Source organism: Morchella importuna (genome assembly GCF_003444635.1).
Source record: "Morchella importuna strain M04M26 chromosome Unknown Morimp01GS035, whole genome shotgun sequence".
Taxonomy (NCBI): domain Eukaryota; kingdom Fungi; phylum Ascomycota; class Pezizomycetes; order Pezizales; family Morchellaceae; genus Morchella; species Morchella importuna.
In genome coordinates, this window is record NW_025763432.1 from 153,030 (window position 1) to 177,078 (window position 24,049).

At 47.9% G+C, this 24,049-nt stretch overlaps 7 protein-coding genes across 7 annotated transcripts; 2 read left to right on the top strand and 5 right to left on the bottom strand.

Annotated features, from left to right (window-relative positions):
• Window positions 1-2,343, bottom strand: LAJ45_09282 (uncharacterized protein; the record flags this gene model as incomplete). The annotated part of the gene is made up of 5 exons (XM_046118825.1): window positions 1-85; window positions 139-1,599; window positions 1,661-2,080; window positions 2,149-2,211; window positions 2,273-2,343. 5 exons carry the CDS (start codon window positions 2,341-2,343, stop codon window positions 1-3), a joined length of 2,100 nt encoding a protein of 699 aa, XP_045967903.1.
• A 6,009-nt stretch (window positions 2,344-8,352) lies between these two features.
• LAJ45_09283 (uncharacterized protein) lies at window positions 8,353-9,488 on the bottom strand (the record flags this gene model as incomplete). The annotated part of the gene is made up of 2 exons (XM_046118826.1): window positions 8,353-9,249; window positions 9,339-9,488. The coding sequence occupies 2 exons, from the start codon at window positions 9,486-9,488 to the stop codon at window positions 8,353-8,355; spliced, it is 1,047 nt and encodes a 348-aa protein (XP_045967904.1).
• Window positions 9,489-11,123: 1,635 nt separating this feature from the next.
• Window positions 11,124-12,760, bottom strand: LAJ45_09284 (uncharacterized protein; the record flags this gene model as incomplete). The annotated part of the gene is made up of 8 exons (XM_046118827.1): window positions 11,124-11,218; window positions 11,314-11,413; window positions 11,536-11,590; window positions 11,659-11,837; window positions 11,929-12,392; window positions 12,462-12,538; window positions 12,626-12,675; window positions 12,737-12,760. The coding sequence occupies 8 exons, from the start codon at window positions 12,758-12,760 to the stop codon at window positions 11,124-11,126; spliced, it is 1,044 nt and encodes a 347-aa protein (XP_045967905.1).
• Window positions 12,761-12,978: 218 nt separating this feature from the next.
• LAJ45_09285 (uncharacterized protein) lies at window positions 12,979-14,647 on the top strand (the record flags this gene model as incomplete). The annotated part of the gene is made up of 5 exons (XM_046118828.1): window positions 12,979-13,053; window positions 13,126-13,261; window positions 13,326-13,509; window positions 13,570-14,249; window positions 14,298-14,647. 5 exons carry the CDS (start codon window positions 12,979-12,981, stop codon window positions 14,645-14,647), a joined length of 1,425 nt encoding a protein of 474 aa, XP_045967906.1.
• Window positions 14,648-16,200: 1,553 nt separating this feature from the next.
• Window positions 16,201-19,912, bottom strand: LAJ45_09286 (uncharacterized protein; the record flags this gene model as incomplete). The annotated part of the gene is made up of 6 exons (XM_046118829.1): window positions 16,201-17,447; window positions 17,503-17,687; window positions 17,741-18,046; window positions 18,107-18,623; window positions 18,679-19,454; window positions 19,503-19,912. The coding sequence occupies 6 exons, from the start codon at window positions 19,910-19,912 to the stop codon at window positions 16,201-16,203; spliced, it is 3,441 nt and encodes a 1,146-aa protein (XP_045967907.1).
• A 677-nt stretch (window positions 19,913-20,589) lies between these two features.
• LAJ45_09287 (uncharacterized protein) lies at window positions 20,590-21,287 on the top strand (the record flags this gene model as incomplete). The annotated part of the gene is made up of 3 exons (XM_046118830.1): window positions 20,590-20,808; window positions 20,882-21,188; window positions 21,256-21,287. 3 exons carry the CDS (start codon window positions 20,590-20,592, stop codon window positions 21,285-21,287), a joined length of 558 nt encoding a protein of 185 aa, XP_045967908.1.
• A 1,278-nt stretch (window positions 21,288-22,565) lies between these two features.
• Window positions 22,566-23,245, bottom strand: LAJ45_09288 (uncharacterized protein; the record flags this gene model as incomplete). The annotated part of the gene is made up of 2 exons (XM_046118831.1): window positions 22,566-22,947; window positions 23,004-23,245. The coding sequence occupies 2 exons, from the start codon at window positions 23,243-23,245 to the stop codon at window positions 22,566-22,568; spliced, it is 624 nt and encodes a 207-aa protein (XP_045967909.1).
• Between the last annotated feature and the right edge of the window lie 804 nt (window positions 23,246-24,049).

Genomic DNA, 24,049 nt, shown 5'->3' on the forward strand with positions numbered 1-24,049 from the left:
TCACCGAGGGGAAAGACTTGGAAAAACCTTTCTCCCAGCTATATCGACGTGATATTCAACGATTCCGCCATCGGTGGCCACATATCTGTCAAAGCATTTAGTGACTGTTGGGTTCTAACTAGATTCCAGAGTACTCACAGTTTGCTCCCATCACGACTCAGTGTACATCCAGTAATATCCACACCCGCATTACCTTCCTCTTGGTACCTCATCCCACCATCATCCTCCACAACCACCGTACCCGCAGGAACCCCACTTGCCGCGCGTCTCCTGATATAGCCTCTCCTCCGGTCCTCCGCTATTAACGCACTGAGCTGTTCTCGATTCCTCTGATGGTCCGTAAACATTGTTTCTAATGGACGTGCATTTGCTGTATTGATCGGCTCACTACCAGTATTCCAAGGAAACCTTTGCAAAGAAGGGCTGGCATCAACAGTTGGGGGAGTGGGAGTGGGAGAGGCAGAGATTGGTATTGACAATTGCGCCGAAGCCGGAGAAGTGGATGTTGATTGGTCAGTGTAAGAGGGGTGAGTTGAGTTGCGACGACGTGGTGGGTCATGGATTCGTTGTCTAGCACGCTCACGTTCGAGTTGACGCTCACGGTGATCACGAAGAAGCGCAGGTGTACTTGCATGGATGGGCTGAGTTGGTGGAATTGGTACAGACGCGGAGGACGGTTGTGTGGATGTTGGTACCCGAATAGGTGCATAGGGTGGGTAATTAGTAGTTGCAGCGGCCACTCCGGAAGGCCTATTTGAAGGAGAATAATTTGATGTGCCATTCCAAACAGGGGTATCCCACAATTCATGTGAATTAGCACCCCGTACTCGAGATACTAGTTCGTGCAATTCGTCAAATCGGCGCGAAAAAAATGCATGGACATTATCAATATTAGCTGAGACAGCATCCTCATCTTCTTCCTCTCTTGTATATCTTCTACCTGCTGAGCCTTCACGTCTACGCCAGGAACGCTGGGTATCATCATCATCTTCACCAACTGACTCAATCTCTGCTTCAACCAATTCGTCTTTCTCTACGAGGATATCCACAACCTGTCGTTTCGTGAAATTACTTCGGGCATCTGCTACGCAAACCCTACCAGAGTGCTCCGCCCAAACAAGGAGATCCCAGGGTGCCGGTGAGAATTGAACACTCCGGACTGCACCAGCGGGTGTTTTTGGACGAGACGATGGTATTCTTTTGACAATTGGCGAAGGGCAGCCAGGGCTATTAGTACATGAGAGATAACGGGTATCGAATATCGTTATTGAGCCATCCTGAGACGCCACTGCGCATAGCAGAGATGATGGTGAGAAACTGGTTGATATCAATGCATCTGTCCCGGCAGTCAACGGAGGATGCGAGTAAAGAACCCATTCGCAGCCTGCTTCCCCAATCCCCATACCAGGGGCACTAGAGCACGACGAGCCCGAAGAAGAGGTAGGATGGTAGAAGTAGACTATGGGACAATCGCCTATAACAACAAGATGTTGACCATCAGGTGAAATTGATGCATGATTAGTGGCTATATCGAGGACGAGAGTAGTGAGAACCCGGTTTTGTGCGAGATGAAATATCCGGACAGTTTTGTCGTTATTACTGGTGTTCCTTGTTAGTACGGGAAGAAATGGCTGTGATTATTATAATGGGGTTGATATACGTGAGTACAGCTACTACGTCGTCGTCGCTATTTGACGACGGTGGTCTGTGCAGGGTGACCGAGTTTACAATTGACCCACCAAGATGAGTTATTTTGACCTCTGGACGTGCTCGCCTTGAGATTCCAGACCCTTCCCCTGCATTTTCAGGCCCTAGCTCCCTCATAGCTTCGTCGCTTCCTTGCCGCCTGTTTCGAAGTTTCTCCGGCTCCCCCACCCGAATGCTAGCGAATTGGCCATTATCCACGCCACCAGCACAAACCCATCCGTAACGTGCACCTATGCACCGAGGACCAAATGGTAGCGAAGCTACAACTTCTCGTTTTTTAGTTGCTGGATTTAGAGCAAAGATGTTTTTGTCTGTAGGATAGTACAGGAGGTTGGGTGCTGGGGAACATAATAATGAGCGGAGCTGCCAGTGCCTTTCACATTACTTGGTTTAGTAACATAGTTATCAGAAGAGAAGCAGTAAAACATGTCGGGGACCAACTTGAAAGGAATCTTTGCATGAAAAAAGGTCAGAGGAGACGGGAGGAGAAGTTGGTGGTGTTGCCTGCATCGCACACGTTCACTTGTCAGCCTCAGCTGTTGCCGAGTCGCATCCGTGCCCGCACCCACGCCATAGAATGGTAAAGGAAGAGGGGGCGAATTGCAAGAGGTCGTACGGAGGGTCTTCAACTGTCATTTCGACAATGAGGGGGTTTTAACAAGTCGCTAGGGAATATGGTTTCGGCTTCTGGCCCGAGAAAGCTGGAAGTTGAGAGTTTATTCGTGTTACTGTCTTGTGAGAATGATTGGGGCGGTTGTGATGACGATGGTGGTGGAGGTAACGACGGGGATGACTGAACGGCAATTACAAAGTCAATGAAGAAGATATTGAATGAAGCACTTTGGTGGGTGTGCTGTTATGATGGATAATAACGCGAATATGTATGATTTCCTAGAGATGTAGTATTTTCGAGTTCCAACCTCTTAAAGGCAGAGGAGGAGGTAGAGAGGCAAGTCTGCGGTCTGCAATGGCGGGGGCCTAGCCAACTGGAGGAACGACCGTCCTGGGGTCCGTTCTCCAATTCTCAAAAAGGCAATGTCTGTCGACCCTGTCGTTGAATCTCTTGCCTTGGTTTTTTCAAGGTTATTTCTTGGCGGGCAAAGTTCGAATCCTGTTGAGTTGTTCGCCGATGGACTGTATGTGTGTAACCACTATAGACTTCACGCACACTGAAGTCTGAAGTTTGTCTTAATTCTTCAGCAACCGTTGAAAGCCTTATATCACTGATGGATCGAAAGGGAGATTGAAGATCGCAGGTAAGAAGAGGGGATGTGTCGATCCTCCAGCTGCCGAATATATAGCTTTGATGGGACGCGCAATCAAATCAAGAGACACACATGCATAGTACTATGTACCTATTGATATTATTCAAATAGCACGCGGGACCCCAGTATTTACGCCAAGAATAAAGGTACCTCGCCCCACGTATCTTCACCCACGTTTTTAAACGCTTTAGACCCGGTTTTGCGCACTATTAGTAGCCCGGGGAACCTGGCTTGTAAGTTGCAAGGCAGTTCATCACGATATATCGACAACAATGGCATCAAAATTCAATTTTCAGCTTGTCATGATTGCTCAAGTCTCGATTCTCTTTAAAATCGGGCTCGATCTGGGCCCGTGCTTTTCAATATTGTATCACGTGAGGCCCACCACAAGCTGTGGGATGATCATGATTTGTATTCGCAGGCCAGTTTGTGAGGATCGATCTGTTTTTCGTGTTAAAGTATCTGCTTACAGTGATACTCTTGCGTATTCCATATTGTTTTAGTCGATGTAAATTTTGATTTTTCTGCCTTAACTACATCTGCCTGAAGGAGGTCTTATCCTTAAGTCGTCAGGTTGATAATGCTTTGTTGAACGTTGTTAATAGATACGTGCATATATGCCAGTTTCTATCAGATGGTGAAAAATCTATGTCAAAATTTTCGGTTTGAGCGTTCACCGTGTCCAGAGTACCAAAAAAGATAGAAGTTGGCATTGTACACCCGTGTCTAGAAAATTCCCGGATCCCGCACCAAAACAACCCGACCACGACCACGAAACCCATGGGGTTTACTTAAATCTAAGTTGTGGAAAAGGTAGCACAAGAGGTAGAGAAGGCCTCACAGTATAGATGAGTTATAGAGAGCTTCCATTGAAGAGTGGGGATATTTTCCCCCAAGAGACCTTTGATGCGCCTTGAGCTCATAGTATGCCAAGGGTGAATCAGGCAAATGGGGGCCACACAAAATAGTAGCTTTTTTATATTTCATTTCTTTACTATCTAATTATGCCACAATTTCAATTTCATGTCTATTCAATCTGTAGTTGTTGAGATATTCGGTGGGTCGCGGTTTGGTTGCTATGGAGTGGGATCCGGGAATTTTCTAGACACGGGTGTAATCCGCCTTGACGGTTTAAGGGATACGTATCATGAGAGGCTGGCCAAGATGCATATACTGATCCTTTTTCTTCAGCTACATGCCCTGCACCCACGTTTTTCACCTAAGAGCTGGGAGATATCTACATGCTAGCCGTTGCAACGCTGCTGTGACCGGGAACTAGGCTCGCTACCATACAGCTGGGTGCGGCTTAACCTAAAGTTACTAAGATGGATAGGGAAGACTGCACAGAAACTAGTTATGCAGAGTTCCGCATACTCTATAGCCTACCACCATAACATAAATACATGGCATCTTTGTCCCCTCGACATTTTCCCCTTTCCGCTCCCCTCATTTCCCTCTCCATCGGTATTTACTCCCTACAGTCTTTTCCGTCTCTTGTCGAATACTGCCAGTTGACGAACAGGGGACTTTGGGCCAATAGAAATTAAAAGGGCCGGAGATCTCGTAGCTTGGCTGTTGCTTGACTATTTCTTTCCATACTTGGAATCCCTGTTCGTCAAGTGGCAGTATTCGTCAAGAGACGGTAAAAGACTGTACTCGGGGTAGGCAAAAAGTACCGGACAATGCAAGTTTTGTCTCTGGGCTTTTTTTGCAGTAGTTCACGCCTAGCACGCGCGCCCATTGGTGAACCAAAAACCTGCATTGTCCGGTACTTTTTACCTGCCCCGAGTACTTCTTTTCCAGCTCTCTATGCAGCCGCAACGTTACAAAATAAGATGCATGATGGGGATTGCGACATGAATTCTATCAGGATCGGCCATCGACGCCTATCTAATACTACAGTAGTGCAAAATTATATCTATGGATGAACTGATTCTATCTCCCTCGGCCAGCAGATCAATGTCAATGATCACTTTATGCGAAAAAACCTACGGAGAAGCAATTCCCACTGCTTATTCAGAATTATAACACGGACTTTGGAGTCTCTAGGTTATGCATGGGGTCTCTAGAGTACATGTACCCGGGGGTGCCGGAAAGTGATACAACGCTTGACCTAGCAACGCCGAAATGTACTCAGAACTTCAACTTTTAACACAACACAATGCTTGGGCAGGATAGATATTTTAGTCATACCCATGATAAATGAGTCTCTAGAACAGAGTCTGCAATTTTTCAGGTCATTGGTTTGGGGTTTTTAGCCTGGGGAAGGACAACTTGTGACAAGAGACAGTAATAAAAGGAGAAGCAACAGTCAACCACATCAACTCTCGACATAACTATGGTCTCCAGCTTCTAAATTACCATGGATTTGCTCCACATTCTGTTAGCTAGTTTGGTTGTTGAGAAGTATGGACTATTTGACCGTTGCATCACTTTCCGGTACCCCCGGGTACATGTAGGTTATGCATGGTAGCACTCTGCGTGATTCTAATTAAGCTTAAGCCTGGCTTAGGTTCTATAAATGGTAATATAGACCGTGTGCACCTGTGTCGAGCATGTACCTGTGCCGAGCACCTTATAATAAAGGCAGCATTTTAGCCACCATTTGGAGCGGATCCCTAGAGATCAGATAAGATGCTCGGCACAGGTACATTCTCGGCACAGGTGCACACGGTCTATGACCCGATACTCCTAATGAGTATAAAGATACATGTACTTACAGGTCATCAGATATATACCCTGGGTATCCACTGAAATATGATCAAGGGCACCAGGTACACCGAGTTCCCTATGCACGCAGTTCGAAAAACAGACTTTCGTATGATATATACATGTATAGTATATATGCAGAGTAATATTCGCAAGTAATATAGCCGATTTCAGCACCTAGCCGACGAACTTCCTTACCTCTATATGCCATGATACATATATCTATATATATTAGATCATATACATGTAATTCTCCAAATCTCCATATAAACCCCATTGAACTAGGGCTCTGGTAACATAATTCTTGGCTTTAGATCTCGTGGGTTTCGTTATTATGTAATTATTCTTATAATTATATAGTTCTAGAATGGATCCGACTAGGAATAAAATAAATGCACTGCCCTAGACCCACACGCACGGTTTTCTTCGAGAGAGATCTAGAGTTAATAACAACAACAGCGATCAACAATTTCTATGGTATATAACGAGTGATAGTGTGTGACACCTATCCCCCACAAAAACACAAATCCAGAATACACACCACAGCGATGTAAGGGGTATCTATATTTGTTTCTCCGACTTTCCCACAAAAAACGTTTGGGAGGTTAAATCTTCTATCTGGCAATCGCAAATGACGCTATCAACTCACAATTTCTTACTACTAAGCTAAATTATGGATGCATGGCTTGAGTGGAAGGACTAGGAAGGTGTAAGTCCTGATAACTAAGTGCTGCTAGAGCTACCTCAGATCGTAGATATGAAGGTACGTACTATTCTAGTCTAACTATCGCCCTCAACTTTGGGCTTGAGATTGGGTAGAATCTTCGGTATTAATCTAGATGAAGCTAGGATTAGATCAAAAGCAGCATTTTAAGATGTCATCTTAGACTTCCCCCGATAGAAAGCTGGGGAACTGGCATTGGGCATCGATATCTACCGCTCATAGTTGTGGCTCTATAGGGCTCTAATAGGTCTTAATCTTCTGTCTGGGTAAGCTCGGCTCATACTGCGTATATACGTTATACCCGTTACTATATCTAGAAGCTAAAGTTTAAACCTAGGATCCCAAACCGGCTGGTTCACCAAGCCATTCAATGCTCATCTTTCTTCCATGGTCAAGCGCTATGTACGTGCATGTATGTACCTCCCACAATTGGCTCTGGATGACCCTGAGGATGACAATCACCAGCCGGAGTCTACAACAAGATTTAACCCCAGGATGATGTGAAGATCGATTCCAATACAGGCAGCTCGAATGAGCTCAAATTCTGAAAGAGAAGTTTCACCAGACGAGACTCCCGCCTAAAGATGAATCAACACTAATCTACACGCATCCAATCATTACATATAAGCTGACCAGCTGCAGGTTGCGTATAGTTAAATGCTGTCACTGCGAATAGAGAATATTAATGACCTCTTCTTAAGTTATAATCAAGTACTTCAGAAACTCTCAGTACATTCTACATGTTGATAAAAGCAACTTTGTGCCCGCGATGGTTATATGCCGGCTTTTCTCGGTGGGGGTGAGCAGGTAAAACAAGGATTTTGATTTGTGCCCATCACGAGTACAGTCCTCAAATACAAATCTTACACATTAATCTTCGCGATCGGCTCAGAAGGCAGCGATTTCATCCTGGCAAGTGGAATACCTGCATGACACGCACTAAACCACGCAGTATTTCAATTTGGGGACCGCATACCGCGGCCCCAGCTCCACTGGGAGGGAGAAACCAACGAATTTCTCAACAGTGTTACTTATATGCAATGAAGATCTGACAGGGGCTCCATTAGCTGTGGTACCATTGAATATTAGGGAGTCTTGGTGCAGAATTCGGGAAATGATAGTCAAAGGTTCGCCCGTGCCTCAAGGCGCTGGAGGAGGCACATGTACTACCACCAATATCTGGACAACTATTGATACATGCAGACAACCGTCTATAAGTACTCACGGATAATTGCATATGGAAAATGTAGGAATGACCTCATGCGGTTCATGGTTTTTCAAAGATCAAATGATAGATCGGTCTGTTAAACGAAACATTCTTCTGGATAACTAAATATCGAACTTGCATATTCTACACTGACAATATGATGTGCCGAAGCCCACGGGTGTTCTGCAATTCTCGCAATATCCTCTCCCACCCTTCCCCTCATTCTGCATGAGCAGCTCGCCTCCGTTCCCCAATAATAATCCTTGCTTGAAATACTAACTTCAAATCTGACCAACCAAACAGTATCCGATCGTCTCGATGAATAAATGCCTGAGACGCCTGGTGCCGCCCCAGTTGCGGGCACTGCGATAATGATTGTCTCTAATGGTCTTGATTGGCGAGGGTAACGATTGCACTTTTATTTGCACTTCGTGGTTTTGGTACGTATGCACGAGTGAAGGCGCCCATTTCATGCGCAGTGATGCAATGCTATAATGCGATGTATTATAGGATAGATCGGTTGAGATAAGTGTTTACGTGGTCTAGAATAAAGGAAAAACACCCTATGGTTTAAAGATAAACTCCTATCGAAAAACTAAATACAAAAGAAGCAATGCTGTTGAGAGAATAGAAAATCTAACGATAAATAAAGGGAAAAAGGAAAACCAAAGAAAGACTCCAGAGCACCGAAACTCCTAACCAGAACCTAAAAAAATAAAAAGGATCAATGACAGCTGCAGTTAATATCGATAAGTCTCTCCGACATTTCTTCCCGGATACACGCGCGCCTTCGCCATAGCCTCCGCCTCTGCTCTCTCGCCTTTATGTACTAACGGCATTCCTTCAGCTTGAAGTGATGCCAAAAACGCCACATACTTCCGATATCCCCACACCGCATCCTTCGCATTAACCGCCGTATGCCTCACCTTCACCCCCGGCCACTTTTCCTCTACACGCTCTATATCCGCCAGTGTCAACCTCTCACATCCACCTACGTCCACCTCTGCCAGCACTCCGCCACTCCCCTCCTGCACACCCGCCCGTGCCAGCATCTCCCACACCCACGCAACCCTCACATCCAGCAGCCACCGCAGACCCACCGCCTTCACCCGCCCCGGGATCCTCCGCACCAAAAACCGCTTGAGTGCCCCCTTCGAGAGCCCAAAGCACCCCGCAATGCTAACCCTCTCCAGGGCCGTCCCCGTCGCAATCGCCTTCAGGGCGCCGTCCCCAATCTCGGTGAAGTCGAGGATTAGACTCCGGAGGGTCCCGCGGTGTGATTGGAGCAGTGCGCTGATCACGGGGGTGGTGACGGAGGTGTTTGAGAGATCAACGTGCGTGAGCTGTGTGCTCTGGGCGGCGGCAAAAAAGTGGGCTAGTGCTGGCGAGGCGCTGCGGGCGTTGGACATAGAGCTGAGCGTGAGCGTGCGCAAGTTGGTAGAGGCGGAAACGTGAGTAAGAAGGTAGAGTATGCTATTAGTAGAGATGTGGGGTGGAGAGTTGAATGTGAGATGTCTAGCTGTACAGAGATGCCTTGAAAGGGTGGCAGGCGGAACATAGTTGTTAAGTGAGGATTGACGCAAGGTAGTGAGGTCGAGGGCATAGTGGAGAGTAGGCGCTGTGGAAATGAAGTACCACTAAGAAGGATGTTAGCTTTTTGTTTAGACAAACCGGGAATTGAGTTAGAGGGGAAATGATCATTCGGTAGGAATATGAGCATACTGACTTCGCGGCAGACAAGAGCACTATTAAAGAGCTCAGAGTGACTGAGGTAACTGAATATATTCAGCGTGATCTCTGTGGGTAGTTTGGCGAAGTTGTTGGTGCCAGGTAGGGCCAGCTCTGCCTGTTTGGCAGCAGTGGTAGTATTGCTCATATTGGTTGGTGCTGATGAGTATAACGATTGGACCATAGCTGAGTTCCTGGGTATTCGAGTTCTTTACAAGCTTCCTTTCCAAACCGACTCTACTAACATCTAACTCTTTAAAAAGAAACGAAGGAGAGGGAGAGAGAGATCGCCAGTTATATAATAATAAACCAACTTTTCCCCGTACGGCCGCACAGCTGCCGGAGAAACCCGTTACTAAACAACAATAGAAGATTCGTTATGACGCTGCCCGGGCCCAGCTGGAAGCGAAAGAGAAAAAAAAAAGAAAAAATACGGAGGGAGGGGAGGGGAGGGGCCAGAGGGGGGGCGTGAGGGAGCATTCGCGTATTTATATCAAATCAAACAACAAGGGGAAGAAAAAGGGAGCAGCGCGGCAGTATCACATCATCGCATTGACACTTGTTCATTCCTTAATTATTTTCCTTTTCTTCCATGGTGCTGGCCAGAGCGCCTCTTTATTCCGATTCGGCGTTTATTCGCGAGAGGAGATCAGGGAAGAACCACTTGCTCACTAATGGCCTGAGTGATCGAGTGAGCACATAACCACATATACATTCACATGGTAGGTTGGTGAGTAAGAGTACGGGTACGGTAAATCTAGCTCTATGTATGTATGGGGCCGCTGGCTGTTGCTGGTACACAAGACAAGCTGGATCGGAGTGGGGTTCAAGGTAGTGGTTATCCATGGACGCAGATCTCCTACATGCCCCAAGCTACCCGGAAGATTTCCGTCTACTCTAGCAAATCCTGAAGTAGCAGTAGAACTAGCGGTAGGTAGTAAAATAGCGTTATGTAGTGGTTCACTTTTTGCTTTTGCCGCTGTGCAACGGTGCAGGGGGCGACAGGGGGTGGGGCGTACGTTGATTGGCCAGCCTTAACGAAAGAAAGAAGGGCTGGGGGGGAACGGGTTACCGAACAAATGGTATGTGGATTACTTACAGGGCCCAGCGGCGGCGGTGGGCGCAACAGGTACAATGTAGAAATTGGACAATGAATTGCGCTGAAAAATGTAATGTAAGTGCACGCATGATTAATGTTTCATTTTTGGCTTGGCTTGGCTTAGAGCAAGTGATGAGAGAGCGCTGAAAGATTTTGTGGCCTACAGATAGGTTCGTGCCGGGGGTAATTTCAAACTGGGCAAATAAATGGAGAGTACGAGTAGGTAGGAGCTCGCCGAGAGGCGGGGAGGGAGCTCGAGTGTGTAGTGTAGTGTAGGTAGTACATATTTGTCGCTTAACTGTTATAGACCACCGACCACATAGGACTGCCATGTATATATGTAACCCCCTTCATGATTAAGCTAGAGTGATGATGATGATGCTAGAAGGATGATGGTGGTTTTGTATGATCCGGTCTGGTCTGGTCTGGGATTGTGTGTGGTCTGGTGTAGGTTTGTTGGCTGTGGGTGGTGCGGTAGGTGGTGCGGTGGATTATGATACCTCGTCTCTGTAAACTCGATTGAGCATCTTGTACAACCATCGCTTCTTTGCCCCTTGTCAATGCCAATTGGAGAAGAGAACATGTCTCTCCCTCTCTCCCCCTCCCCTTCCCTCCTACATACCTGCCTGCCTGATTACCTGATTACCGAAGTACTCTAACCTCCCACCCGCCTCTCTCTCGAACCTACCAGCCCCACTGGACGCCAAACAGCCGCTTCTTGGGGCCTCCTTCGCGCTCAGTCTTAGACTCGTCCTTCTCAAGGTATATCCGTGGTTTGCCTACCACAACACTGTCAGCGAGCGTCTCGAAAAAATGGTGTTTCATAATAGATTCAAAAAAACCCAATTGGACACAATTCAAGAGAGCAACGAACCTGAGACCTCGAGAAATAGATACTGGTACGTATACTCGCCCTCACCGGGCCGTTTCACGAGGTGGGCGTTCACAACGCCGCGGTCAATGTGCCCTTCTACCTGTATTGCACGAAGTGGGCCGCCGCCAGCCACGCATGTCAGTGATCCACCACTGGACGTAGAACAAAGCAAGAAGAAAAAAAAAGTGCATAGAGTAGAGTAGTGTAGTGTAGTGTAGTTACGTTGAAATGCATCACCAGATGCTCCACGCCATACTTGTCCTTCCAAGTCTTTGACCTATATCCACCCATTCCCATCAGTCCACCTAGATATTTCCAATCAAACCCGCAGAGGGGGGTACTAACGCAATCGGCCGGTTCCGCGACCACCGGTTCGACGTGGGTTCGCCGTACGCCTTGATCCTGTTGCCCAGCAGGCCCACGCACCGCTCGTCCGCGCGCACGCGGGCGTGGATGGTGTTGAACCAGTTTGCGGCGCTGTCGGGCGCAAACACCTCCAAGTAGAGGAGCGTGAACACGGCGCCCTATATATGCCACTTCATTTTAGCAATGTAGTTCTATATATATATCGGCGTGATGGGGTGGTGGGGTAGGGTGCAGGGTGGGGTGAGGTACGGTTAATGCCATCCCTGCGACTATGGTGATGAGGTTCGCGCTGGTGCTGGCGGTGCGGGCGGCCTTTTGCGTGGCCGAGAGGTCGGCCCATTTTTTGTGGGGGGTGGCGGGGGAGATGCTGATTTGTTGGCGTTGGGAGTCGGCGTAGCGGTGGGGGGTTGTGCTGAGGAGGCGGTGGGCGGCGGGGGGAGACGGCGGGTGAGGCGGGCGGGGGCGCGCAAGGCGGACATGGTGGTGTGGTGTGGTGTGGTTTGGTTTGGTTTGGTGTGTGTAGTTGGGTGTGGTGGGGCTTGGGGGGTTCGATTGGTGATGCGGGCGTAGAGAGAGTTTGGGTGTAGGTGGAATTGTAGGCTCACATTGCTTGTGAGACCGAGTGAGAATTCCAGACGGTGGACGCCGAGAGTGAGATCGTAGTGCGGAGGGTGCGCAGGGTACATGTAGGTACGGCATGTTGCACAGTCCCGCTGGTGGGATAAGATAAACGCCTGTTAGCCAAGGATAAACGCGTCGCTCTGCAAACTTTTGCTACTAACCAGAGTAGAGCAGATCAATCCAAGGAACAAAGATGCTAGACCCACTATGCAAGATGTAGCCAGCGATTCCATACCATCTACATACGGATCTCTTAGCACACAGCTCTTTTTCCAGTTTATACAATCGCAGATACAGCACCGTAGATTCACAGTAGATTCCTTACTTAAATGGATTGAGTATTTCCCCCACGCAGAGTCCTAGTGCAGAATTCTCCTGTCAGCGTGTAGTTATCGCGGCTATCTCCCCAATCACACGCAAGAGCCCCACCACCGACCGACGCGCGCTTTGTCAGCACCATTTTCCCCTTTGAGGCCACTTTCACCGAACAGCCAGACAGCCAACCAGCAACCAGACAGACAGTCAAGACAACAACTCTCTCAAACCAACCCCACACACTCCGACTCGTTCGTCCCTCTCCCCTCATTCTCTTCCATCAATCACCACAGGTACCCCCCCAAAAACATTCCTTTCAGAAGATAGAACAGAAAAAAACTTTAAACACAAAAAACATCAACAATGAGCAACCCCCTCGCATCCAAAACCCAGGGTCAGAAGATCTTCGAGAAGCTCAAGGCCCACCGCTCCAATAAGGTGTGTAGTTACACAGAGACACACATCCACACACATCAGGCCAGCAGCTAACTAACTTATCTATCTATCTAGATCTGCTTCGACTGTGGCGGAAAAAACCCGACGTGGGCGTCGGTGCCCTTCGGAATCTACCTCTGCCTTGACTGCAGTGCTCACCACCGCAACCTCGGTGTCCATATCTCCTTTGTCCGCTCCACCGTTCTGGATCGTATGTAGCCCCAGTTTCTTGCTCTTCTATTGGGCTGGATGCAGACTGACATTGCGTGCTGTAGAATGGCAATGGGAGCAGCTCAGGACGATGAAGGTCGGCGGGAACGAGTCGGCGACCAAGTACTTCCAGTCGCACGGGGGCTCGGCAGCTCTTGCGTCAAAGGATCCAAAGGTCAAATATGGATCTAGCACAGCATCAAAGTACAAAGAGGAGCTCAAGAAGCGCAGCGCGGAGGACGCGAAACTGTATGGACCCCCTGAAATTGCACCCCTGTCACGGATTAGGAGCTAATTGGTGGGATGCAGGTATCTGGGTGAAGTCGTGGTTGAGGGCGGCGACGAGCCGGCCACCCCCGCTGAGACAGAGGATGACTTTTTCTCATCGTGGGATAAGCCTTCGATTAAGCGACCCACGCCCCCGCCTTCACGCACGGCGACACCACCGGTCATTGGGCGCACTTCATCACCCTTGGTTGCTAATGCCGCCGGCGGCGCTGATATCGCGAGGACAAAGTCACCACTGACGTCCGGCGGTTCGACCCCGGCGACCACTCCCCCCGTTTCTCGTACTACGACCTCTTCCGCGCTCCGCACAAAGGCAGGTGGTGCGTCTGCGGCTGGGGCCCGCCGTACTGGTGTCCTAGGCGCAAAGAAGCCGCAGAAACTTGGTGCCAAGAAGGTTACCGGTGGTGATGTCCTTGACTTTGAGGAGGCCGAGAAGAAGGCAAAAGAGGAAGCGGAGAGGATCGCAAAGTTGGGATACAACCCCGATGATGAGGTGAAGGACACCAAGGCCAAGCCTCTCAGCCCGGTTCCTGCGTCTAGCACTGCCTCCCACCAGAGGCAGAGCAGTGAAACCGAGAGATTGGGATTGCAGATGGGACGACTTGGGTTCGGGCAGACTGCTGGCGCTGCTGTAGCGAAGCCGGCTGCGAAGAATATGGGTGGTTTCGGATCTGTTGGGCCTGTTAAGGCTGCTGTTGAAGGTATGATTGTTTCCATAATTTGAGTGAGCTGCACTAATTGCGTGATAGATGATGACGAGAGATATGCTCGTACCAAGTTTGGTGCTCAGAAGGGTATCTCTTCTGATGAGTTCTTTGGAAAGGGATCGTTTGATCCCACAGCGCAATCAGAAGCCAAGACCCGTCTTCAAGGGTTTGAGGGCGCCAGTGCTATCAGTAGCAGCCAATACTTTGGCCGTGATGAGGATGAACGTGCAGGCAGCGCCGGAGGTGACGATTTCAGCAACCTTGAAGTTACCGCCAGGGAATTCGCCAGACGATTTGCAGGCACTGCCAGCGAGGACTTGGAGAACGCCGCGGCAGCGCTCGGGCAAGGTGCTAGTAGACTGCAGGATGTCGTCAGGCAGTACATGCGATAGGTTTACTGTGGAGTGGTATTTAGGATAGACATTTGGAGGCGCACAAAAAAGCCTAGCTGTCTTGTGGAACCAGGAGGGAATTGACTTAAAATAGCGCTTTCTTCCCTTTTTTCCCTTTACGGGCGAGTTGGCTATATTATTATTCTTACATTTTCATATCTAGGGTTGAGATTTCTTTAAGTCTAGGGCTTGAATTTATTTCTCCTTCCTCTTGTTCCTTTTTTACCCTTTTTTTTTTTTTTTACCTATTTTTGTTTCTTTTCTGTTTCTTGTTGATGTTTTTTTGCCATGTCTGGTTTCTTCATCTCGTGTCGTAGTAGAATTTGGGCGGCGGCGGCGGAGTTGGGAAAACAAAATATATAACGTCACGTATCTCTATGTTTCTGTTTTGTGGTGATGTCAATGATAGTGATGTGGTTGTTGAGCTCTTGGCAGACGTCCCGATGGGGATGGATCTTGGCGGGGTTTGGTGATGGAGTGTGAAGAGAAGAAAGATTTGGATTGCAGTGTTCTCTTGCTATGGGGAGGGTGTTTTGGAGCCTTTCCTGTGCTGATATTCTCACTACCTCCTCCTTCTAGTGCTACTGCGGTGAGGGTGGTGTTAACTATAGATACTAGCACTATAACAACAGCTTCATATAACGCTAGGTTTCGAAGCACATACCATATCCGGACCCTACACTACCTACAGTACAGAGCGTCAGAATTACCCTCGCGCTAACTAACTCTATAGCTCTGCAGCTAGCGGTCCATATGAAGTTTGAGAACTCTGAAAGCTCCTTCTCAGACCTCTAGTATCACATCGCTGTCCGTGAGGATTTCGCCCCTTCCCACTTTCCCCCAGCTAGATATTATTTCTTTACAGCTCCGCCCGCTAGTGAAGGGTGGGGGTTTGGGGTTTGTAGGATGTGTTGGGGTTGGGGTGGGGGTGGGGGGTGGGGTTAGCTCCTCGAGCTTTTTCTTGGTGATATGGCTATGCCAATGCTAGTATACTACTACCGCAGTATCAGAGGGAGGACTGTGGGTGCTCCGCCCCCCCCCCCCCCCCCAAATTTTCTGGTCGACTAATGTATAGCTATGTACACACCAGTATGTAAAGCTCTAAGAAAGCTTCCTACGTTAGAGGCGTGAACTGTAGATAGTAGATATTAGATACAGCTTCATATATATATACCCGCCCCAGCTAGCGCTAGCAAGCTCTGCTGGAGGGCAGCGTTGTACTAGAAGTCCAACTACGGCTCTTCTACCGAATGTGGCAGATACCAAGCTGGGTCGAATAGGGTTTTGGTTTCTCTCTCTGCTCGCCTTGTTGTAGTATGCACATAGTGAAAGCTACATGAGCTAGCGAGGGTGCGGACATAGAACGCCGACAACGCACAGCCAAATGAACAAGACATTATGCGTAGCTTCCCGCTCCAATATAACCCAAGACCCCACCAATACAACATTCTACTCATACATCATAGTTCGTAACCTATCTACACTCCACACTGACAATATCTCCACAATAACTACATGTACACCCAACCTACTCAAAACCCACAAATCGATCATTACCTCCCCCCACCCACACCCACACCCCTACCTCTACCTCTACCTCTACCTCTACCCCTCCCCCTCCCCCCCCTCCCCCTCGCAGCACGCCCCCGAACAACGACGGACTCCCCCTCCTCATTAGCCTCCTCCTCGGGATCCGCAGAGGCGAAGTATTTACTCTGGCGCCTCCCCGCCTCGACTGCTGCTTTCCGCTTCGAGCTCCTTCTTGGCGGCGGCGGCGGCGGTGGTGGTGAGGGCTCTTTACCTTTCTCTGCTGACGTTGCAGACTCCGGAGATGCCCCGTCTGTTTCTTGGGGGGCTTCTGTAACTTGTTTGTATTCAGAAGGTCTGAATGGTGGGGGGGCTTTGGTTGGTATCTGTACTTCGATTGTGGTCTTTCTGTGCTGTCCTCGGGGTTCTGGAACTGTAGCTGCGGGAGAGGGGAAGTATGCGGACCGGACTATTGGGGTTGGTGCATTGGAGTCTTCGTCCTCGTCTGAGCCTTCCTCTCCTTCCTCCTCATCCTCCTCAGCACCCGCCCGCTCACCTGACGAAGGAGACTCGGAATCTATATTTCTCCCTTTCTGTGCGACCAGGTTGCGGAAAGACATGGCTCCGTCTTGCGGAAGTTCTGGCGGAGGATTATTGAGAGAGTGGTCGCTGTCCTCGTCGAGGACGATCTCGAGCCCGCCGGCGCTGTGGTAGCTTGTGGGTTCTTCTACGGCTTCCTCAGAGGCGTCTTTCAAGAAGCCCCCTCCAATATCGTTATCATCTACAATGAAGCCACCACCCTCGTTGGCTTCACCTTTGATGAAACCACCACCTTCACCACCATCAGCTTCGTTTGTGAGGAACCCTCCGCCCGAATCCACATCTTCCCTAATGAACCCACCCCCATTATCGTGGTCCTCGCCTTCCCTAACGAACCCACCGCCGCCACCATCCTGCTCGTCGCCTTCTCTGAAAAATCCGCCAGCTTCTACAAGTCCATCTTGATGCTGTTCCTCTACGATATGATGTGACTTCTTCGTAAATGGGTTCACATCCACAGCACCTTCAGCATCATCCCCATATTCGTCCCTCAGATGTTTTACAATCCTTAGACCCATCAGGAACCTCCGCCACAGTGCTAACGCTGCCCTTTCACGCTTTACATCCGCTTTTCTTTTGATTTCTTCCTGCTCTGCTCGCCATGCATCGCGTAGGATGTCTTCATTTTCTGAGGCGATAATGATTCCTTCGATGGATGGGACTGCTCTTTGGTCTGGGGATAGTCAGGATTGAAGCGTTAAGAAAGGAGCAAAAAGCATTTCATATACTTTTAAATTCAAAGCCCGTCACGGCTTCTGCATAGTCAATTCCCAACCTACGAGCTAGCTTTCCAGTACCCTTCAGAGGGAGGTGGATTGCTCCTGGTGGGATCATAGAGGGAACGTAGATATCGATATTCCCGAAAGAGTTTCGTGGAATCTTACCATCCACAATTGGGGGAGGATTATAGATCCTACCTTATGGTTAATTTACAACTATATACTAACAAGGAAAGGGGAAACCAACTCTGTCTGATCCTCGCTATAAAGACCCTCCAAAACAATTTCGCCGTCCCTTTTTGCATCCTCGATTTCCCGCTTCTTGTTCAGTGTAGCAGCTCGAGGCTTGACTCTTTTTAGAGCTTGTTCGCCAGCTCTTATAGTCCTGCCTTCTCGCCACCAGTTTTCGACGGTTTTGCAGGATACAATGTCGTCTTTTGCGTATACCTTTTCTTCTTTGGCCTTTTCACCTCTTCCAGCTGTGAATGTCTTAATATGTGTTTTCCCCGGCCTTACGGCTTCGTCACGTTTCATGTGGCGCTCCAGTATATAGCTGCAACATAGAGGTTCAGCAACTCACGCATTACGCCCAGGACCGGAGCCGAATACTTACTCGGGGTTATTCTTATAGTAGCTGATGCTTTCCTTCTGCTGTTGCTGGAATACATTTACCTTCTCCTTCGCTATGAATTTTCCTAACTCCTCGTCTTCCTTCTTTTCATCCTCTGTCCTCAACTCTACAGGTGTCCGGTATCCCCTCATTATCCCACCAAACCAATCCCGCTTATGAGCATCCACCACCTTCCCCTCGTAATCATAGACAGGAATATCTGTAACTGGGATTCTTGACCCTTTTGTCTTCCCCGGAAATGAGTTTTTGGCAAGATATCTTACAGTAACATCTTTGGCTGTCCCATTTGCAGAGTATGCAATTACATAGGCGATTACTTGCTTCGAGTCTGCAGCTCCTTTACCTTTTGGCTCGAACTTTGCGAGGAGGTCTGGCGTGGAGCCAACGACGGTAAGGACTATTGGTTCTACAGTTATCCATTTGTTGGTGGTGGGTGACCAGGCCTCGGTCCAGAATATTGGGTATGGAAGGTCTCTATCGAATGTGGGTTTCTTGGGTTCTGCAAGATATTATTGTTACTATTGAAGGCTGGAGGAGTGTGGGAGAGGGCGTACTGTGGGATGAACTTGATTTTTCTCGGATGAAACCACCACCTGTGTCGCTATCATCCTCACTGTCCTCTTCACCACTTGATTGGTCTATCTTGTGTTTACCCTTACCACCATGGCCAGTCTTCTTCTGCGATGTCTTCGTTTCCTTTTTAACTAAGCCGGTTCCAGTGTAGTTTTCGCGTTCAGTAAACCCAAACCCTAATGGCTGCAGAGAAAATACCAAACGCGACTCAATTCCTATTGCTCTCAGTAAAGCCGTAAAAAGCATAGCACCAGCGTCTCGACTGCCCCTACACTCTTTGGCCATCTTCCTAAATTCTTCTAGGCTCTCGATTTTCTCGCCCTGATCCTTCATCAATGTAACTTTATCCTCTCCATTTGGACCTTTGTTACCATTAATAAACTCAAATTTATCACTCGCTTCCTCTCTCTCGTCTCGAAACTGCTGCAGCGTTTTATACCCATTCTTCCTCATCCCGGGTTTATCGATTGTAAACTTCTTTTTCCACCAGTGGATCAAGACCCCCAAAAGCTTTAAAATTGGCTCTGTTACACCTTTTGATGCAGCCTTCTCATCTGATTTCCTTTCCTTCCGAGCATGAAACTTTTCAACATCCCTCATGATGCCCGGTGTAACCTGCGACAGCAGCACAGCCTGCAGCTCGGGGTCGCAAAGCCATCTGTTCCGGATACTTCCATGAAAGAGTAGGAACTGCACATGCAGGCAATGTGTTAAAACGCGCATCTGACGCTCTTTAGCAGATGCCCCTTTCTTCTTACTACTCCTAGTATTAGCTCTGATACTCAGGAAGATATCGGGAACTTACGCTGAGAACTCGTTTGGATTGCCATCAAGTGTGAGATGCAGATCACCCTCTATCCTCAAAGCCGAGGATGGTGTTGCTGAAGCTGGCTCAATAGTGGCTTGAAGAACGTCCTCCCACTCCATTTCATCGTCATCCTCGTCTTCGTCGTCATCCTCCTGCTTGGCTTTGCCTTTATCCTTATTACCATCACCGTTGTCGTCACTACTAGGTTCTGTAAGGCTTGAGTCGGAAGAGTCCTCGATATCATCTCTATCTGTCAATGATGGAAATAGAGCTCTCTTCTTTTTTGTAGATGACGAGGACATGTTCCCGTCAGCTTGGGGAGTACTAGTGGTTGCGGTGGTATTACCACTTGTGCTGCCTCGGGAAGGCAATGAATTTTTGATCTTTTGGACACGTATCGGGAACATCCTGCAAAGTTTAAAGTTGAATTTTGCTACACGGATTAGTTATATTAGGGTTAGATACGCCCTGTAGTCTCTAACGAGGTATGTGCAGGTTGCATGCAATTAATGAATTAAACAAAAAAAAAAAAAAATGAGGTATGTGCTCAGCCCCCAGAATATCTATATAGCCAAAAAAAAAAATTGCCTTTTATATAATATCGGCAGTTCGAGGATATCAGAATTCGTCCTCGGGTGTAGCTTTATGATTGTATCGCTTTTCGATTTTGCCTTGATGCTCGTATGATGTGGTGTCTATTGTTCCGACAAGTTCGCGACGGGGAGACGTGACAGAGGTAGCACGTGACTTAATTACGTCAATGTATCTTGGCAGGCACGTCTCATTCACCACACATCACTCGGGCAATTTTATCTAGTGTGAGGAGCTCAAGTGTTTAAGGAACATCGATCCAGGCAAGAACTATGATAATTACAAGTTCAGAAGGCATTTATATCTAGTTTTAGCTGGGGAGTCTAGATTTAATTTCGGCTGGTCTTTGCTTGAGTGCTGCCAAGACTAAACGCGGTGTAGCGGGGTTGACGAATCATCTAGAACATCCCACACCAAGATGTAAAATACGAACTTAATCCCTAGATAGAAACATCGCCCGCCAAAACACCACACATTCACGAGATACTCGAAAATGTCTTCCTCTGACGCTCCCACCGATGTCGAGAACAAGGCCGCTGCCGCGAAGGAAGCTGCTGAGCAGGCCACCCTACCTTACAAATGGACTCAAACGATCCAGGAAGTCGATATTTCTGTACCTGTTCCCCCAGGAACAAGAGCTCGTGACCTCGTTGTAGATATCAAGTCTACGTCTATCAAAGTTGGCCTGAAAGGACAGGAACCCATCATGGAGGTAGGACCCACACTCTATTAATTTGCCTTCTCTACATCCCTCGCCAGTTCTAGTGGTAACGAATTTCTTTTAGGGTACCTTTCCTAAGCGTGTCACAACCGACGAGTGCACCTGGTCACTAGAGGACCAAAAGTCTGTCTCGATCCAGCTCGAGAAGGTCAACAAGATGGAATGGTGGGAACACGTGCTCACCCACCACCCCAAGATCGACACCACAAAGATCACACCCGAAAACTCCAACCTGAGCGATCTGGATGGCGAGACAAGAGCAATGGTGGAGAAGATGATGTATGACCAGAGGCAGAAGGAGATGGGGAAGCCAACAAGCGACGAACAGAAGAAGGCCGATATGCTGAAGAAGTTCCAGGAACAGCATCCGGGTAGGTTTTATTCTCTCCACACTTATTCCTTTCTTAAGCTATTTGCTAATTGCCTCGCGGTGGATAGAAATGGACTTTTCCAACGTGAAGATGACCTGAAGGGATAGCTCCGAGGATTTTTTGTAGTCATAGGGAGCCCATACCAGTCTGCGACTCCATAAATGTAGTAATTGATGGAATTGATGGAATCAAGTAATTCTTTAGTGCATGATCGATCCAACCCCGACCCGTAAATTCAGAGCTAGGGAAAATTAATGATCCAAGGCTTGAATGTGATTCTTAAAGTGATGTGTCCACTAATCTGCCAACACAAATGCATAGTACACTGCGTCGCCAAATTTAAGACGAGCACTTAGTAGCGTAGAGCCCTGCATGATAGCACCGATCGACCCGCATGCGCAGCAGCAACCAAGCATCGGAGAGATTGAGCCTAGAGTAGGGGCGATGCCCTTTTTATTATAACTTGACTAACCAATCTAGGCTCCCGAACAACACAAGCGAGATCGATTTCCTAAAGCTTAATTCCCCTAGAGGATGCGATAAGGTTTAGCCCCATAATTCGAAAATTGCTGATCATCCATGACATGGGCCTGCCCCAACCTTGACACCCCAGCATTCTTGCCTACGAAATTCATTGATACTACTCTACAAGTTTACAAGCAGGCCCTTTCTGAAAGGGCATTGACCCGAGCTACTGTGTTCAAATCATAGCCTAAACGAGCGTGCCCTAGCTGCGATGATGGACTATAGGCTATCCACATATCCCACCATGTACTAGTTATCATATATACCACGAGATCCTACGGGCGGTTCTCTGCCTAAGTATTTTAAGGCTTGATTTATAGTATACTATTGGGTTGAACCTCCAGTACAAAACCTTAACAAAAAAACCTTGCTCTTTATCTCGGTCATCCATTATCACTCGTATCACCAGCCAAACCCGAGCGAAACTCAAGACTATTACACCGAGCTGGTACACGGTCCAGCATAGCTGTAAAAAAAATTTCTATATGTACGTGCGGGAAATCTTTAGTCAGTATAACGCCTCCTGGAAAAGATGACTATACAGGTCCGAATCGATCGAGGCGTACGCAATGATCTTTTCCCCAGTAGCACTAGTATGTAAAAATGAAGCGAAGCCGCCGCTGATCAATATACCAGGAGCGAGCTGAGTCGGCTTGATCTAGCATATCATTAATCGCATAAGGAACAGCAATAACCACATTCAAATGCGAAGAATCTGGTAGAAAAACTGCATTAAGAATTGTAACTATGGAAAAACTTTTTAGAGGCGTGGGATGTTCGTGTCCACCCATCAAGAGTAAAAGGAAAGAAAGGGCCAACACAAGTAAACGCCAATACACCTCTAACCAGGACCTACTCCAATGTCCTCCGTTCAACCACAACAGTAATCCCCTTCTCACCAGCACCCACGTTTTTAATGGTCGCGGCACCCTCAAACAATCCTTCCAAATCGTACTCTTCCCTAAACACACCCTTAAACCTTCTCCGGTCTCTCCATGATTTGATACCAGCGGCTTTCCGTAGCTCCCTTTCGGCGGCTTCGTTTGCGCTGTCTTCTTTTTGGTAGATTCCAACCGTTTTCGATATCTTCTCCGTTGTTGTCGTGTTAGATGAGGCTGTTTTTGATGTTGTTGTCTCCGTCCGGTTAACGATATATACAGTCCTGTCAGGGGAGTTCAGGTCTGATGGTATGATTCGGCACACCACTTTGACAATGAAGTCGATTTCCCCGGTTCTAAAAGCAATGGGGAATTAGTAAAAGATAAACTTAACGTAGAATACACAATGTACCCAGCGTTTATAAGGACCGTTCCATCATGCTTGGTAGACTCCGAATAATCCTCTAGATCGGCCTTCTTATATTCATCCTCCTTAAACAAATCCCGTCTTGCGGCCTCGTTAGCGTCCTCGAGAGTTTTGTATGTTCCTCGGATATCGCTGTCGCCGTAGTCGTAGAGAATATCTGTGGTTTCTCGAATAACGTGGTAAACATATGAGTCCTTGCGTTCAGTATCACTGGTAGAGACAGTCATTTTTTTCAAACTTTTTGGTTTTGCGGCGTTTGATCGATGGGATGTATGTTTATGTGCTTCAATTTATCGCCCGCGTTCCTTCACAGCTTTTTAATAAAGCCGGCGCGGGGCGGGGAACTGTGCTGCAGGGTAAAAAGGAATAACACCTGCGATCCGATAGGTACAAGTTGCATCCCTTTCGCAAGAGCTGGTTGAGAAAATTCGCCAAGGAGTCAACACAATCACTTAGGTATTTCGCATGATTACACGTCGGACTGATTCTAAACTTGCAAGAAGCAAGTGGGGGAGGATGAGGAGGGAAAAAAAAGCTGCAGATTTGATTTTTGATCTGAGTGTTAAATCGTTTGTTTTTCCGGGATCGATGAAGGTGGAGTGGAGCCGTTATTACTTGCATGGATCCAGAAGATCGTATTGCCTACATGGGACACAGACGATCACTCGCTAACACCCAATCGTAGCGGTAGAGTACAGCCAAACGGAGGAGATAAAAACTTTTCTTTCGTCATAGATAAGGTGGTATCTCATGATAATCCGTTTTCTTAAAATAAGCTCTCTGAGCGTGTTCAACAGGCCTCCCTCCCGATTTCCTTTTGTTGGTATTATTTTCAAGAGGCTGGGCCAAGCACAAGTAGTGGACGCCTCATTGGCTTTCTCCGCGGCCGCACCCAAACTAATAGGGCGCGACCATCAAGAACCCCTAGAGCACATCGTGCAATATTCATGTGCATTGTAGATGACCTTCGTAGCTTCCTAGAATATGATCACACAGATCCCAGTGCACAAGATCTGTTGCTGGCAGAGCCT